The 18,597-nt window shown below is 31.7% G+C and overlaps 2 protein-coding genes and 1 non-coding gene across 3 annotated transcripts; 1 reads left to right on the forward strand and 2 right to left on the reverse strand.

Annotated features, from left to right (window-relative positions):
• Nucleotides 1-3,016: 3,016 nt before the first annotated feature.
• TRNAP-AGG (transfer RNA proline (anticodon AGG)) lies at nucleotides 3,017-3,088 on the reverse strand. The gene has a single exon. It is a non-coding gene; the product is annotated as a tRNA-Pro (tRNA).
• Nucleotides 3,089-6,161: 3,073 nt separating this feature from the next.
• LOC112734585 (transcription factor bHLH144) lies at nucleotides 6,162-8,849 on the forward strand. The gene is made up of 4 exons (XM_072233693.1): nucleotides 6,162-6,299; nucleotides 6,829-6,973; nucleotides 7,258-7,448; nucleotides 7,844-8,849. Exons 3-4 carry the CDS (start codon nucleotides 7,341-7,343, stop codon nucleotides 8,567-8,569), a joined length of 834 nt encoding a protein of 277 aa, XP_072089794.1. The 5' UTR covers nucleotides 6,162-6,299; nucleotides 6,829-6,973; nucleotides 7,258-7,340; the 3' UTR covers nucleotides 8,570-8,849.
• Nucleotides 8,850-9,649: 800 nt separating this feature from the next.
• Nucleotides 9,650-16,795, reverse strand: LOC112734586 (tobamovirus multiplication protein 1). Its single transcript, XM_072233692.1, has 13 exons — nucleotides 16,149-16,795; nucleotides 15,474-15,524; nucleotides 15,035-15,068; nucleotides 14,747-14,833; nucleotides 14,600-14,651; nucleotides 13,769-13,940; nucleotides 13,534-13,629; nucleotides 12,295-12,355; nucleotides 11,625-11,689; nucleotides 11,297-11,371; nucleotides 11,132-11,207; nucleotides 10,752-10,918; nucleotides 9,650-10,015 (listed from the first exon to the last, which is right to left on the reverse strand). The coding sequence occupies exons 1-13, from the start codon at nucleotides 16,251-16,253 to the stop codon at nucleotides 9,992-9,994; spliced, it is 1,065 nt and encodes a 354-aa protein (XP_072089793.1). The 5' UTR covers nucleotides 16,254-16,795; the 3' UTR covers nucleotides 9,650-9,991.
• Nucleotides 16,796-18,597: the final 1,802 nt, after the last annotated feature.

Raw genomic sequence — 18,597 nt, forward strand, 5'->3', positions numbered from 1 at the left:
GAGGACTGTATTATTTTACAAATTGAAGAAGATGCTTGGAATGATTAATTCTGCAAGTTTGATTTAAGGGAGGCAATGTTGATTAAAAATTTTAAATCAACTTGCATAGATTAGAATTTTCATGAAGCATGGTTAAAGAATTGAAGAAGCAAAGTTTGAGTTGAATACAAATAATCATCAATTGGTTAGATATTGCTAGAAGCTAATATTGGAAGCTTGAAGATTTTCTAAGAACATTCAAGAGAATTGCACAACTACAACATTCTACAACATTGAAGAAACTCAAAATCAAATTGAATTGAAATTAGAAGATTATGGAAACAACATGAATGCAAGTTGAAAGAAGATTCATGAAGCCAACTCATAAAATGGTGGTCGTTACAAAATTGATTTGTGATTCATAAATTATTATTTTAGTAGAAAACTTTGCCTATATAAAGGCACATATGCCTTATGTATTTTGTGTGTTCAATAATGAAATGTGTATGTTTTGAAATGTGAAAATTCTCTCCTTTGTTTTATGAGTGTTAGTGAGTTTGAGAGATGAAAAATATGATAGTGTCATTTATATGAGTGAGTGATCCTAGGGCCAATTAGTTGTGGGTATTATACTTACAGGATTCAAAAAGCTGGAGACTATGAATGTTACTTTTTTGTTGAAAATTTTATGGAGAATTCACACTGATAAAGAGGCATTATGGGTGCAAACACTGGTGAACAAATATGGAAGGGATAAAATCCTTCTACATAATATGAAGGCCTGTGCTACGGATTCTCCGTTATGGAAGGAGTTAACTAAACTTCAGGGGCTGTTCTACCAAAACATTTCTCACTCTATAGGGGATGGTAAGGAAGCAGATCTGTGGAGAGATAGATGGGTGAAGAATGAACCTCCGCTTTTGCTGAATAGCAAAAAACTTATTGATAACACAAACCTTAATATGACAGTTAGTGAGGCGGTCATACATAGGCAATGGAATTTTGAATTCCTACAACAATTTCTGCATGAGAAAACTTTATGCAAGATCAGAGCTATACCACCAGCTGAACCAGAACTTGGTAGAGATGGGTTGAGATGGAACCCTGCAAATGACGGTAACTTTTCTATTTCAAGTACATATCGAATACTTGAAAATCATGGAGAGGAAACCGACCAAATTTGGAGGATTATTTGGAAGTGGGGAGGACCCGAAAGGATCAAATATTTTATATGGCTAGTCGTCCGTGAAAGAATCATGACTTCACACAGAAGAGCATGGATTTTTGGATGAACTCAAGCTGCCATAGATGTACTGGTGTAGAGAAAAACACAATACATATGCTGCGAGACTGTCCAGTGGCGTCTAGAGTTTGGGTAAAGCTAATCCATCATGAGCACATACATGATTTATTTAGAGCTCCCTTTAATGCTTGGATCCGATGGAATCTTACCATGGATCTTGGAACCACAAAACAAGAAAACTGGAATACACAATTTCTAGTAATTTGTTGGTAGTTATGGAAGTGGAGGAATCAAGAAATATTCAATCCACCATTCCAAAAACCAATGCAACATTTGCCTTTTATCCTAAAACAGGTGAAACTACTCCAGGAAGCTTTCAAGAAGGAGGGTCAGGGGCAAAACAAAATTGAAACAAATATATGCTGGGAATGTCCACCTGAGGATTGGATGAAAGTCAATACAGATGGAGCTGCAAAGGGAAATCCTGGAATGGCTGGATGCGGAGGTTTAATTCGTAATTATCAAGGTAGATGGATTGCAGGTTTTGTTGCAAATATTGGTTATTGTACAGCTTACTATGCAGAGTTATGGGGGGTTTATTATGGACTCAAAACAGCATAGAAATTGGGATTGAGAAAAATCATTCTAGAAGTAGATTCCAAAGCGGTGGTGGACGTGATAAAAGGAGCAACAAATTCCAATAAACACCCAGATGCAATAGTGAGAAAAATAGTGGAGTTCCTCCAGAGAAAATGACAAACTAAACTGGTACATAATTACAGAGAAGGAAATAGAGGAGCAGACTCCATGGCAAATAAAAGCTTATTTACTGAACCAGGATATCATTTCATTGATCAACCAAATACTAAACTTAGGAGCATCTTAACTGATAATTGTAGAGGGACTACCTTACCCCGATTAATTTCTGTTTTGTAATTTTTTTGTTTTGGGTGTTATGTGGCATTTTGTATACAAAAAAAAAAAAATAATAAATTTCGATCTACAGCACCGATAAGGAAATTTTTTTTAAAAACTAAAATAAAAAACATGCTATAGCACTGACCAATAAAAGTCAGTTCTTACATTTTCTTAAATAAGAATAGGAATAGGACAAACAAAGAAGTAAGAACTAATAAAACTAGTAGTTTGTAGTTTTTTAAATAATTTAACAAAATTTAAATTTATCTATTAAAATATGTTTCATTAGATGGTAAAATTAGAATACATTTTCTTATAATAAATCTAACATAAAAATACAAAACTATTTATAAAAAATCATAACACTAATAAAATGATAGTATATTTAACCTTTTATTTATCTGAATATATAAAGGATTAAAAAATAAAATTAGTCAAACAATTATGAGTTTGAATATTATAAATAGTAAAAGGTATTTTTTTATTTGTTTATAGATATACATAATAAAAGATATTTTTAAAATAAAAATTTATATATTAAATTTTTTTATCTTAATTATATACAGTAGATAAGTCATAAGTATTTTAGACTTATAAAAGAACAACCAAAAACAAAATCTTTTGTTATGTTATTGCGGAAGTGATTTTTCTTAAATCAAATTTTTTTAATTGACAAAACATAAATATAATCCTCTATCATATAACTTTTAAATGAGACTTACACAAGACATTTATTAATTTATATAGGAATTTAAAAATTAAAACAAGAGGGGCGTGTTCTTTGAATTCTGCAATACATGCTTAGAATTAACAATTATTGCAACGTCATGGAATTTCTGTCGAGTTCATCTGAAGCGGTAAAATAGAAGTAAAATGGGGGCATTCCGAGAATTGAACTCGGGACCTCTCGCACCCTAAGCGAGAATCATACCACTAGACCAAATGCCCAATGTTGGATGTTATAATTTGATCCGCTAATTATAATAGCAATTTAATGAAGTAATTGCAACATAAATGTCGATTAACAGTTAGTAGAGATACATGGACAATGTCTTCAGATGAAACGAAGTGGTGGTGACACTTTTACATGTAACGTATGTATCTTTGTTCTCCAAACGGGAACATCACTCAATAAAATACTTCAATATCAATTGAACCTTTTGAAAAAGCCAAAAAGAAAACAACAAAATGAAATAAATACTGCTTCTTGACATTTTTGTGAAAATGCAGCATAATCCAACATAGCCACTTTCAGTAGTTTGGACTGTTTGACAACTAACAAAATTGAGATAATAGATCTGAAATACTTGAAAACAATGTCAACTAGCTGATAATTTCCAGCAGTAAATTGTGGACAGATAGATTGTCAATTCTCTTGGAATTTGAGGAGGATGAACTTGATGACATTTATAATTTTATATACATCTATGTATCTTTGATTCCAAGTTTGGTGTATGTGGCAGACAAATTGCTAAATACAAGAACTAATATGTTGCTTTGCCTAGTCAGATATTGACTTCAATTTGTTGCAGCAGAAATCTATGAAGCATGGACACTGACACGGATACGGGATGTCGGGATATGATCCGATACGAGATACGCGAATTTAAAATTTTTATAAAATGCGAAAATATGGTATATATATAAAATATAAAGTATGTTTTAGATAAATTGTAATGATATTTTAGTATTTTATTGATATTAAAATATAAATTAACTTTTTAATTATTTTTAATATTTTTCAAATATATAAAGTATTTAAAATATATTTTTTTTAATAATTAATAATATATACTATTTCTAAACTAATTTTAAGAATACATGTTAAGAATAAAATTGGACACGCTGACAAATGATGGTATTTAAGTGTGTCATCCGAAATTTTTTTTATTTTTTATTAAAACATGATTGGATACAGAAAACATGCATGTCGGACGAATATCAATGTGTGTCCAATACAGGAACACGACAAATAAAAAAAGTGTTCGTACTTTATAGAACAAAATCGATTACTCATAGTACAAGTTCTTTTTTTCTTAAACATATTTAAGACATGTTTTTAATTTTGATGTACTCTTTTTTATACTTTTTCTTTTTTATATTTTTATTAATACAGTCATTTAATTATATTTTTTTAAATAATTATTCATATTATCAATATAAAAAATAGTTATTTTTATTGACATAACTTTGCATAATTAAATGTACATATAAAACTATTTTTATATATGTATTAAAATTAATTTTTTAAGAAAATATAAATTGTTTCATTTTTACTTTTATATACAATTCATAGAATTTAATTTTGATGCACTATCAGTGTAAAATAGTTTTACATATGCACCCAATTACGTAATATCATATCAATAAAAATAATTATTTTTTACATTAATCGCATAAATAATTATATAAAAAAAAAGATGTAATTGTATGAATGTGTAGAATGCTTTACACAATCAGTGCATAAAAATAAACTCATAATTCACAATGCATCAATAAATATAAATCTTTATAATACACATATAAAGCATATATAAAATATGGAAACCTTTTAAGTATACCAATGCACGGTATTTCGATAAATTTTTATGGTAGATCTTAATTATATATTTTTTCTATAATTCTCTCTTTTAAAGTTTTCCTAAAATATGCCAATAAGTAATAGCTCAAATGGCATAGTCTTTCCATACTCAATTAAGAGGTTGCGGGTTCGAGTCTCCTATCTTTAGTAAAAAAAAAAAAAAAGTTTTCCTAAAATATGTGGTAAGAGTATGCAAAATATTTCTATAAAAAGTAATCAATGGGCTATGCAATACAATTAAGAGTTTTACCCCAAACAGAGTCACGGATCATGCATCATTGCGATTAATCTGTTTATAGAACCACACGAAAGGGGATTGCTATTTTGATAGTTAACTATGGCATCATGGTCATCATTATATTCATCAATGACCCAACCATTATAAATCATATTTATCTATCTATCTATAACTTTACAATAGCAAATTCTTTCTAAATTTTCTTCGTTAATAATTGCTGGGACCCCACATTATATAATGTATATGTCGACTGCATTTATAAAGTTATAATCTTCAAGTGAATCTAAGACACTATCACTGTGCTAATCTAGGGAAGTTTGGCTATATTGATTTCACTATAATGCATGTGGTTGGTGAACAAATGAAAAAAAACAAATATTATGTGTAATATTGATAGTTATATATATTATATATAATATTTTAAGTTCAAGTAAAATAACTATAGGACAAATGATATACAATACACTACATGATTCTTTGTTACCAAAAAACACCTTATCCATTAATAGAAGAAAAATGTTTTGTAGCTAGCTTTATTGTTGTTGTCCAACCCTTGTTTGCCCAACCTAGTGACATGTTAGGTAGGCATATCATAACTCTTTATTTTATGATTTTGACAAATTATATTATTTTATCAAATGTTCTAACTTTATGTACCTGTTGTAAAGAAAAATAATTTTAATGTATTAATAGTATAAATAGAGTCATTTAATTAATTTATCTCTTATGTGGTGATTTTAGAAAGCAAAACTATTATTGATAAAACAAATTAACTCAAAATGTCACCAAAAAAAAAATTAACTCAAAATCAATTTTGATACATAACATATGGAGATATGAATAGGAATTAGTTCTTGTAGAATCATTATATGAAAGATAAATAATTATGATTGAAATACTATTAATCTTTAGTATATATATTTTTTGCCCACCCAAACACACCTGAATAAAGTAGCTCTTGGGGTTAGCAATTCAGAACTCAGAAATCTTAACTCTTAACTTAACTGCAGTTAAGTATTTATTTGAATTTATTATTACTCCATTCTAGTTTATATATTGCATTTGTCAAACCTCACGGGGCCCACACCCTTCTTCACGCGTGCTCTAATCCAACGGTCAGAATTTCACCCGCGATGAACGGAAGTGCATTTCCGAGACCCATTCTGATCCAATCCAACGGCCCAGATTCTCCATGTTTGACTCCTCTCTCTCTCTCATCACTCCCTTCAAAATCAAATCTTGCGAGTGCTCAGTGCTCCCCATCTCCAAACACAGGCCCAAATATTATATTCACGTTCTTCAACTCTCTTTCTGATCCTCCCCTCCTTCATAAACCCTAAGTAAGCTCTTGTTCTCTCGCTGATTTATTTACCCCAAATTGTTGCATTCAAAATTATCAAATTCTCAGAAAGGGAAAGTTTTTTCTGCTTGCTTTGAGCTGGACTGATGTTAGTTTGAAGATCTGTTTCTTAAAATGTGTTCTTTTTTTAATTCAGAAAAAATAACCTGCTTGGCTAGGGATTATTGATTGCTAGGGATTTCTTTGTAAAATTGACTTGGTACTGTTTTATGTTTTTTATTACAAAGTTCGGAGCCTTGCTGTGTAGCTGGCTGCAACAATACAGTTTAGTGCATTTGGTATGCTTTTAAAATAATGGGTTTTGAGCTTTAGATTAGAATTATGATTGGTTCTGAGGGGTGTTTCAGCTGCTTTGTTTTTATTGTTTTGTTTAATATGTAGAGTTTATGAATCTTTCTCAATCAGAATGGGATAAATCATGTTCCTTTTTATGGTTCTTGCTTCTTAGTTCTCTGTTGTGCATAGTAGTCTTTTTCATTTACATTGAAGCCATACTTTAACATTTTCAGGTCTGAGGTTTGAGTTTGAATTTTCTGCTAAGCTGGAGTCAAGCTGAATCAAGATGCCGTGGGTTTCTTTGTTTGTGCCTTACAACAGGAAGTGTGTTCGCTTGGTGGTGTTTTTTCGTGTGATTCTGTAATTTATTTAGCTGAGGTTAGCTATTTTGTGCTGCCATTTATTTTATAAATGTTTCCCTTTTAACCCAGGCTATAATTCTATAAATTCTGATGTAAAGAAAATGCATTTATTACCATATGTTTTTTCCTATGATTTTTGCTTGGTTCGCGAAGTGGAAATGTGTAAGCAAGTTTGTAAGTTACTGTATATGAAGCAATATACTGAACAACACTGCTATTGTTTTGCTCTTTTCATGTCATCTTGTATATGGGGCTTTCTCTTTATGTCCGATGTTCTAATATATTTTCCTTATGTTGTAGGTGAAGCTCCATTAGGTGTAGAGAAACTCCTTTTATTAGTACTCTCTTTTCTTTAACTATCAAAACTGTTGGGTTGGTTGAGAATGAACTTTGCGCCATCGATCAAAAGAAACCGAGCTGTGAGGGAAGTTGGGCAGATTACAATGTGTGTTGGTGTTATAGCATACAATCAATTGATGCTAGTTTTCCAGGTAAATATTCTTCTCCATTTCTGGATTGCAATTTGATTGGAATAAAGGGAGTCTGTTGCGGCTGTATTATTTATTGTTCATACAACACTATTTTCTTTTGCAGGCTGAGTATTTCCGTCAGTTACTTAAACCTGTTACGTAGTCTAGTATTACATACCATTGGTTTGGGGTGGGACTACATTATATTGGATTCCATATTTTCATCATTGAAGGCTGAAGAAGATATGAAAGTTTTAATTTGAAGAAAGTTGTTAGATGGGCTCACTTTAGTACCTAGTATTTTTAAGTTTTTGCTTTCCTTTTAGAAACTTCCATCCAGCTTTGGTACAGAATAATTGCCAGTTGCAAAGGTCAAACCAATACCGCTCACTGCCTCACTCACTGCTCAGTGAGAGCGAAAAAGTATCATTATGCAGACTCATGAATATTTTATCCCAGGAAAGATGCCACTTCCTGTGGCAGGTGAATCAGTTGATAATTATATGAATGCCCCACTCGCTTCTACCCTTGATGTAGCCTTGCCTCCAGGTATGAGGCAGGTGATGCCCTTTGGAAGAGTTAAATTGCAGCCGTCTGAGGTCTGCCCAAGGAATTTCATTATCTTTGATCAAACAAATCAACAGAGCAGGATGATGTTCCATCCTGCTGTGACATATAAGTTTAATACTCCTGGTTTTGATTTTCAAGCTACTTGCCCCCAGGATTTTGAAAAGGGTAAAGTCAATCAACCTGAAAGAGATTTGTCATCTCCGTTTGAAGAGGATTCTAATGACATTGCTGCATTGCTGAGCTTGGAAATGGATGATGAACTAGAAGACAGCATGGATGAGGAAGAAGTCAGCACAGCAAGGACTCACGACAACTATGAAAGTACATCAGATACTTGTTCGAGTTACTGCTCAAAACCATCAAAGAAGAGGTTGTCATCGAGTCTAGAGAAGTCTGCCGGGACTAGGGGTGACCACAAAAAGCAACAGGAGATGAAGAGAATGGTGAATATGCTGAGAAGGATTGTGCCCGGCGGTGGTAACCAAATGGATGCAGTTGCTGTTTTAGATGAAGCTGTTAAGTACCTCAAATCTCTTAAGGTTGAAGTGGAGCAATTTGGAGTTGGACCCTGATCATGAAATTCTGGCAAAATTTAAACTTTCCTCAATATATCGGTTGGCCTTTCCATTCTCGCCACCTTCCTAATTCCCGCTCATTGGAATGGTCTTGCAAAGTAATAAATTTCAATGGCAGTGTGTAAGAAATTACTGTCTGAACTGTACTTAAATTATGTTTGGCAGTGATGTTGGTTTATTTCCGTTTTGAATGGATATTCAGGTTGTCAGACATTTTATTATGCTGTTTAATGTACTGTAAATTTTATTTTATGTGATTGAGCTCTGGTTTCCTTTATACTTGTCCTTTATGCCACTTGTATCTTCTTGTCTTCCACTACTACATTCTTGCATTGGATTTTATTTAACACGCATGCTCAATTTGAAGCATGCTTCTCGAAGTTGACTTTTTGAAGTGTTCTCCAGTGGATTTGGTCGAGATACCAAGAAAGGGAGACCACGTTTTTGTTGACCTTGAACGTAACATCACCTTGACCAAGTTGCCATTGTCATTATTTTTGTTATATATGTTCTGGCCATCCCTTTATTTTTATTATTCTTGGTGATGGCCTGATGGGTCTTAACTCTCAAGAAACAGTCACAGAGCACTGTCATGCATTTATTGATTGTGGGTTACTGTCCCCAAGACCCCCCCAATTTTATGGTGTTAGTGGCGCACCAACGAATACTTTTCTCTCAGTGCTGCTCGCCTTGTAATTTTCATGCAGTTTTAGGTCCCACAGTGATTCACACTCCATCTAGTTGCTTGACCTTTGGGGTTCTAAAATTCTATACCAGCGCAAATATTTTATCTTCCTTTACTTTGATCTTTTGTCCAGTCATCACAAAAGAATCCATTGAGATTCCAAACCATTATTGAGAACAAACCAATCAAAATTCACTAGGCTTGATGTAAATATGTGGTTTGTGACTCGAGCTGCATATTATTCTAGAATTTTGCTAAGAAACACTTTAAGAAAACACTTGTTAACGTTTTGACAAACAAGAACACATGTGAACGCGAGCCACATAACTTGTCCTAGCCAGTTACCGGAGTTAGTCGGGTGACAGAGAAATTGATTCAGCGAGAAACCGGGGTGGATGAACATGTTCACTTTGCAAGTGTGTTATTAACATCGGACAAGAGTATTTCCAAAAAGAACCCAAAAACAATGACACATTCATTAGCATTCCAAAATTTGTATAGTAGGAAGGAAGGGAATTTTCATATATCAAATTGCTGATATTTACATTTATATTTAGAATGTAAATACAGTGGGAACGTAGATCTCGATGCCCTAGAGCACTTGCACCTGCCTGCTTTGTTTTATCTCATTTGCATCTTCAGGGTTTGACATTCTTGAGAAATTTCAAGAGTGTGCCCAAAAGTCCATCCGAACAAGATATGTATTTGAAAATGTTATGACATCGATCATATATTCATATAGGGCTCGCTCTAGATGCCTGCAAAAATAACACGGCTTATATTACTACACAGTTCTTCATGTAGGACTTAAGTCTGAAACAGAGACTACCTGGAAACAAATAAAACGATAAAAACCCATATAAATTGGAAATAGTTGAAGTAACCTAAAACAGAGCTAGCTTAAGGAGTCAGAACCATAACTGATATAGAGGTACTAATGATAAAAACAACAAAAACCATGGATAGGAGTACCAAAAATAAAATCTATATAGGAAACATCATACTAGCAGCATGTGAACCATACTGGTTCACTAAAAATTGTCCTTATTATTATTCTTGGATAGATGCACCATTTCTTTATTTATGCTTGATCATCACTTAAATACACCTTCCATCCACACTATTCAGAAACAATATGGTTGTGAATATTTAACTTCTAATAGTCAGTTTAGTTTATTCCATTTGAAGAATAAAATAAATAAAATTCTGAGTTATGTTATCACGGGATTGTGCTCCCCATGAACCTTACAAACTAAATCTGACATGATCTCATCCATTGCCTTTCTAATATCAACATATTTGTAATTATAAAAGATTTTTGAATGGATGGGATCATGCAATGTTTAACAGAACTCTCTGTATTGATAAAGGTAAAGACATGGGGTAAAAATAGGGAAGATTGGGAGAGTCCATCATTATATCACAAATTAATGACTGAATAATGCAAGTATAACTTAGTCTGAGCACAAACGGTTAAGTTACATGATATAGTACCTGATTCTGCATGCTAGTTGTTGTAGTCCAGCGCTGAGGATTATGAGTAGCAACTGAACTATCAGCAACAAAAGTTAATGTTCTTGATTCTTCCTGTACATTAGAAGCTTCTGCAGGTGGCAATTCTCTCATTACCCACAGTACCACTGCTGATGGTAGTGATGAACCTGGGAGAAGTGAAAGCTTCAGATTTACAGGAGATATGAAATTCATTTCAGAAGGCGATTACCAATTGTAAACTCAACTAAAAGTTGAAGGGAAAACATAGACCATGAAAAATATTTTCACAATTATCACTCTCATGAGAGTATGAAACTGTGAAAGGGCATCAATAGTAGATTCCAGTAAATGAGCCATGAGAACTAATAAACAGCACATACCAACGAAATAATACAAAACAAGTAGAAGAGAGGCGTAAATATCATTCAAAGGCCACTGGTGCCAGTGATACAGTAACTGCAATAGAAAAAGTTAAGGAAATCATTAACCTATCAAAAAGAAAAAAGGACATAGAATAACACTCGGAACCATTTATTCATACATACAGGAATATCAGTTAAAAGCTCTACACAGGAACTTGATACGAAGCACAGTACAGATACAATAGTTAAACCTGCAACCTGAGAAACAGAATACATCAATAATCTATTATTTAAATTTAATGCACAAACATGAATGACAGCATAAGTCATTAGATTGTATGCATGCAACAGATCAAGAAGTAAATAAAGTGCGCTTCAAGCTATGGGTGCTATTCGCTGGCAGACCCACCACACCATTTTTGGAACCAAAAGAAGAAGTTAGAATGATAAAAAGATAAAAAAGAAAGGTTGCATATTTCTAATACTCCAGCAGAAACAGCAAACATAGTACCTTCCACATTTCAGATGAAGGTTGCTCAGCTCTAACTTTTCTCATCTTCAAGTACAATAGGATTCCTGTATATATATTTATTTATAATTTATAAAAGGTAATAAATTAGACTGTGTCTACAAAAGTAGGCATCTCACTAGCTACCAAAACTCATCCAAAATATATAATACACATTTTGAAACTACAAACTCATCCAAAATTTCAGATATTGCTCTTCCATTAGATGTACCTAACAAACTATGGCTTACACATGTTTACTATGTCAATGCCATGTGATCATCCATGTGCAATTCGGCCAGATCTGTAGGAAGTACCGTAGTATTGTACATGGTTTAATCTTTATCATCTAGTTACTTCCCAAGATTCCTATTTTACAATTACATAGTGGTAAGAGAGTGTACAGCTTTTTTTTTTTTTTTGAAAAAAAAGGTCAAAACAGAGAACTTATCATGTCACCATAAAAAGCAGGTGTTTTATTAACATATTTTATTCATAAATCTTTTCAATATTGCATAATGCAGTTACACAAATGCTAAGCAATGAGCCTGATAGATAATCAATGAAATATATTTACACGGGACAAAAAAAGTAGAACATCTACTCAAGTACCAATCAATGCCAAATGTACAAAATTTTAGAATGGAAAAAAGCTTGAATAGAAGAAGCTCACCATAACATGCTAAAGCTGCTCCCAACAAAACCATTGCAATAGCAGAAAGATCCAAGTATACCTGCATGATCTTTATAGTCATTTAAACCATGCTTGAAACATTTTGAAAGACTAAACTATGGGAGCATGCATGATTCATGAAAACTTTCAAATTTAAAGAAGAGAATATCACACATCTGAATAACAGTGACAGCTCAGTGCCCTAAGCTAATTTCACATATGTACCAATAACTAAGCACCACTTGTCCAGCAGCTTCACCAAACCTAATACTACCTCCATCAACTAAACTGTTACATACCCTGGAGAGAGAGAGAATGCTGACTCAGCAGCAAAGGCAGCCAAAAAAGGGAAGAAAATAATCCCTTTACCTTATCATTATTCTAGAAGAAGCAATAAAGAAAAGGGAGGGATAATAGGGCAGGAGAAATGTGTAATCATAAGTGACAATAATTGATGATTGGATTAGTCAGATGAGAGCATCAGGGAGGCGTAATCGTAGGAGTTGAATGCTAATTATGATAATTAATTTGAGGGAAGGCAATAAAAGGAGGAGCTGATTAGGTGAGAGGTAGGAAAAGATTTGGAAAGGCCTAGGCTAGGAGAGAAGAGGAGTCTCAAAGTTCCTCTGTTGTCTTTACTATTCTATTTTATTTCTATATTTCCCTTAAAATAAATTCCAGTGTAACAACTGGTATCAGAGCATCATAATTTCCCTAAAATATATTAAAGGAGCATCATAATTTCATCATCATCCTATCAATAAACAGCACAAATTTTTTCATTCGTTTCAGACAGCAAACTTTGGGGAAAACCTCCATTATTCCTATCTAAAACCTGCTATATTTTGAAAGGAAAAAGAATCTACAATATGGATGTACAATCTTCTAACAAGGTTCCACACATCCTCTTGCAAATATGCTAAGAGGTTGGGTGGCTGTGCTTCATCAATAATTTCTTTGTCCTCATTACTTAAGCAAAAAGGGTCCTTCAATATCTTTCGAGTTTGGTATCAACTCAAAATAAATAGAAGCTTCATACTAAGAGCGTAAGCTTAGACTTGCTTTTAAAAATAAATAAAAATAAAAAGAACTCGTTTATATTCAAGGAAAAAGAATAGCAACAATGATTAACATAAAAAAAAGTCAGTTATCACAATGACACTAATATTATCAAAAGCTGGTGCATGACTGCATGGCATGGTAAATAATAAAACAATACTGAAATAACTGTTTACATACTCGAGAAGCCACTTCAGAATCAATGGGATTTTCTCCTAGGCCAATCCAGATTATTACAGCAAATGCCATCATGATGATGAAAAGTAGCAAGGTAACCTGAAGAATAAATTAATGGAAATGATTCAGAAAAGAATAAATAATTAGATAACTGTCAAATGAAACAGGTAATGTGATGCCACAAAATGAATAAAGCATAACTACATGAGAAGAAACTCAAAGAAGAAATTTCACATACCAAAATAACAAGCTTTTGCCGATATCCAATACGAGAAAGACGAACAGGAAAACACTTTCTATGGCTATCTATGTTTGCTAAATTTGCATGTGAAGTTTTTTCTAACAAAGCTTCTTCAATAAAACTTCCTTCATAGTCATCATCATCATCAGGCTGATGGCAAAGGTCGACCCTGCAAAGGGAAACCCAAGTGTAACAACATAAAGTAGTTCATAATTGGCAGAAATGAGAACAAAGTAGGTTAAAATAATATGAAGGATAATCAGATAATAGTAATACATGCACAAAAGGGGACATGCAACCTAGAACCACCTTAGAAGCTAAAAACAGTAAAACACCCAAAAGGACTCAATCCCCCCACATACACACCCCTCTTTTACCACCATGAATCACTCTTAAATAGTTAAGGCAGAATAGTAAGTGGTTTGAAGTACCAATTTCAGGACAAATATATATTTGACTCGCAAATTCTCAAAAAACAAGTTCTTGGCAAATCCTAGAACACCAAACCGAATATTTAATGCCACTCCTAAAAGATGCATTCTTGTTTGTGAATAACGACTAATGAAGCCTGAGAATTGCTCCCATAAAAGAGAACAATATATCAATAGTACAGTTGTAAAGAGGGAAAGCAAAAGAAGAGAAGTAAGTAAAAAGGAACTAATCATTGACAGAGGTTAATAAAAATAAGAGATAACAGTAAAGACCACTTAAGAGAGACTGTAAATATTTGCTATATATAAAATTACTCTAGCAAACACTTCTAGTGAGTCATCATGCATATTCAAGTATAAAAATTCGAACATCACCAAAATAAGCAAGATTACATACCAGAAGGATAAAAGAAGAAGAAATGCTGCAAAAAAAAGTATTTTGGGGAAAGCTGCAAAACAATTTTCAACATTTCAAACTTCAAACATTTTAATCAAGGATATGAACTCATTGTAGATGTCTAGTCAGTAGAGAATGGGGTCATACCCATAAAGATAAAACCACAAGAGTCTGACCAGCATCTCCATCCATTGCAAGCAGCAAAAAGTGCCAACACCAAGTAAACAAAGTAACCTGAAATTTAATACTGATGGAATCAGGATAAAACAGCTGGGATAAAATATGAAATATTGCTAGCTCACAATTTATTCAGGAAAGCATTATTTTTCAAAATAATGTCCAGAAGTTATCATGTCTGCATAAAACCAAGGTGCAAGAAAATAGGTTAAGCACGTATTAAATAGATTTGAGCTACAAAATTAAAATACAACTAACCCAGATTAGAGGAGCCAATCAATACATGAAACACCTGCAACCCATCATATTTACATAGCATGAGAAACTAAAATATATATACAGAAGCTGTTAATCATAAATAATAGCAGCAAGTAATAATTAGTGAACCTGAAAGCAGAGATTGGCATCAAAAAAGCATTTTCTGATCTTTACAATAAAAATAAAGGATCATTGATTAATATCCCCATGCAGTGTACTAAACCCTTTCACATTTTGGAAACTGGTATATAGTAAGGACATAATTCAAACACCATTGCTATACCTAATCTGCAGTGTACTACAGTACTAACCAGTAAATGGTACTCATTCACTTATTACATGTTGAAAACACTCAAATTGGTAGATTCTGTTAAAAAAAACACTGGCCTACTGACTACTGTAGCAATCTCTGACATAATAGCTTGCATAATGTACTTACTTTTTGTCGAGTCCAGCCAAGCTCTTGATTACGCAAGTGAATCCTAAGCAACTGAGATTCCATAGGCAGAAAAACAGACAGTAAGTAAAGGCAAAGAACTACAGTGCAGCACACTCTTGCATACAAGAGCTTAATGTCTCAACGTTAAGGTACACTAGCCGAATTCTTAAACCGTATGATGATCAAGAGCAATTACAAAAGTAAACTTCTACGTTATTAAAATCTGAATCATGCCCTAAAACCTGCATAATCGTACCATGGTAACAGAACTCACTGCTTAATGATAACATCATATATCCCATGCTAATTCTTCTATATTAATTGATGCTAATGAAGCTACCGAATTCATATATAGAAAACATTTTCCTAGGGCAAGGAAAAAAAAGTAGGCTACAGTTTAGGGATAAAACAATATAACAGCTAAAAATATCAAAATTCAAAATGCAAGTTTCGAAATCTGAATATCTTCTCACAAATTCCCCAATTTTTCAAATTACGCCAATCACCCATCCTCTTTTCATCGTTATTTTTCAATTCCCGTTTCCCCACCAAAACAGCCCTCAAATTGTGCACGACACTAAAAAAACCCCTAAAATTTGCAAATGTACGAACCAATTTCATATCCGAAAAGCAATGCCGGCGCGAATTGAAACATGAAAGAAAGAGGAGAGGAACCTGAAACAACGCAACGAAAGCAACGATTCCTTCAACAAGGGCAAGACCGACATTGACACCGAGCAAGAGACGCGGAAAACAGTTGCCGCCTCCGAGCTCCGACATCTTCCCACGTTGTCCCTTGTCGTATTCGCTTTTGGAAGGAATCGGTTAAAAAAGGTATAATCAGAAAACGAGGATGGGGAGGTGGCGCACACGTGCTCCAGTTTCACGCCATTGGGGATTGGATTGAGATCTGTGAATCCGTCACAGATTACTAGCAGCACCACCACAACCACATGACAGAGTCCAGTGTTGGTTCTCGCAGATTTTGTGGAGGGGCATTAATGGTAATTTTAGCTGAAAAATGTGAAAATCTCGAGAGTTAGTGTGTGTGTCAGTGTGTGTGAGAGAGAGAGAGCGCAAGCGAGAGAGAGAAGGTTGTGTTTGTGTGGAGAAAAGACGCGTTGCTCTTCTCCTCTTTTTTTTTTTTTTTTTCTTTTTGATTTGTCACGTTGTCACTTTTTTAGGTTTTTATGAACAAAGAAGATTCCCCTGATCCCCTCTTTGACTTAATCCCTTGACTCTCATAAATCATAATCCTAATATCGCATCTTTCCTTTTTATTTAAAAGATTTAAAATCAATAATAGCATTCTATATGTGATTAACCGTTTCTTTCCCTAATTAACAAGTTATTGTTTACTGATTAATTAACAGAGAAGCTAAATTATTTCTCTATCTTCTCGAATTTGAGCATTAAAAGTTTAAAACCAAAAGCAAAAAAAAAAAAAGTAAAAGTCAAATATATAAATTTACAATCTATTATTTATTATGTATTATATAATATTAAAATTAAATTTCTTGGATTAATAGTTTAGCTAATTTGACATGTTCTTGAAGATGTTTTTATTTATTTTATTTAATTTATTTAAATGCGTTAATTATTTATTTATTTATTTATTTAATTTGATTGAGATAAATATTAAATTATTTAAAATTTTATTTAATTATATTAACTATAAATAATTAATTATATTAATTATTTAATTTGATTGAAATAAATAAATTAAGTTTACATTAATTTATATTATTTTTTGCCTTATATATTTTGATTATCAAATTTTAAAAGTGTTATGATTAATTATTTATTTAATTTGGTAGAGATAAATATCAAATTATTTGATATTTTATTCGATCATATTAATTATAACTAATAAATTACATTAATTATTTAATTTCACAGGAATAAATAAATTAATTTATTTTAATTATATTAATTTTTTGTCTTATGTATTTTGATTAACATTTTTTAAAAGTTTTATAATTAATTATTTATTTTATTTGATTGAAATAAATATCAAATTATTTAATATTTTATTTGATCATATTAATTATAACTAATCAATTACATTAATTATTTGATTTGATTGAAATAAATAAATTGATTTTGTTTTAATTTGTATTAATTTTTTATTTTATGTATTTTTATTAATAATTTTTAAAAGTGTTATAACTAATTATTTATTCAATTTTATTGAGATAAATATTAGATTATTTAATATTTACTATAACTAATCAATCATATTAATATTTGATTTGACTAGAATAAATGGATTGATATTGTTTTTATTTGCATTAATTTTTTGTCTTATGTATTTTGATTAATAATTTTTAAAAGTGTTATAATTTTTACATGATATATTTATAAGATATTTTTTACTTATTTAACTTACTTTATTGAGCCAAAAAATTATAATTAATTGATTATATTAATTATTTAATTTAATTAATTCAAATATGCCTTATTTGATTCAATTTATTATCACGTTAATGTTTGTGTCGTTGTTTACTAAAAGTTTTTTTTATTTTCTTCCTTGATTCTAAATATTTTTATTCATTGTTTATATTTTATTTTTTATTTTAATATCAAATTTAATATTTTTATTAATATTTTTTTATAATTCATTATTTAATAGTTATATGTCTACCATTAATTATACCGTCATGAATATTTTTTTAATTTATTAAAAAAACACAAATTTCATTCCTTCTTCTTTTATTTTATCTATTTCTACATAAGTTATTCACTCTAAAATGTCATATATAATATAAGAGAATCTCATTTTTTTTACCAATTGTTCTTTCATTGAATAATACTTTTTTTTTCTTATGATGTATTATTTCTATTCTTTGATTTTTTTTATTAAACTATAGAATATTATTATTCATTATTATACTCTATCACTTTTATTTTTTATTTTTTCTAATTATTTAAGTTTTATAAATTTTTATTACAAATTTTATCATTTTTATCACATACAAGTTAATTTACCATATTACATGTTGAGTTTTCTCGATGTTTAAATTATATTCCTTGTGCTTAATTTCATTTCTGATTTGGGGGTTGAGTGATAAAATAACATTAATGAAGACTGTCAGTGCGATCTTTTTCTTTATCTTCTTGGCTT

Source organism: Arachis hypogaea, chromosome 3 (genome assembly GCF_003086295.3).
Source record: "Arachis hypogaea cultivar Tifrunner chromosome 3, arahy.Tifrunner.gnm2.J5K5, whole genome shotgun sequence".
NCBI lineage: Eukaryota > Viridiplantae > Streptophyta > Magnoliopsida > Fabales > Fabaceae > Arachis > Arachis hypogaea.

Coding starts and splice junctions, on each gene's coding strand:
- LOC112734586 (XM_072233692.1), bottom strand. CDS start 16,253: ATGTCGGAGCTCGGAGGCGGCAACTGTTTTCCGCGTCTCTTGCTCGGT. Junction 12,356..13,533: donor ATTCTGAAGTGGCTTCTCGA/GTATGTAAACAG, acceptor AAGATCATGCAG/GTATACTTGGATCTTTCTGC. Junction 10,919..11,131: donor TGTTTTGTATTATTTCGTTG/GTATGTGCTGTT, acceptor CACTTCTCCCAG/GTTCATCACTACCATCAGCA.
- LOC112734585 (XM_072233693.1), top strand. CDS start 7,341: ATGAACTTTGCGCCATCGATCAAAAGAAACCGAGCTGTGAGGGAAGTT. Junction 7,449..7,843: donor AATTGATGCTAGTTTTCCAG/GTAAATATTCTT, acceptor GCTCAGTGAGAG/CGAAAAAGTATCATTATGCA.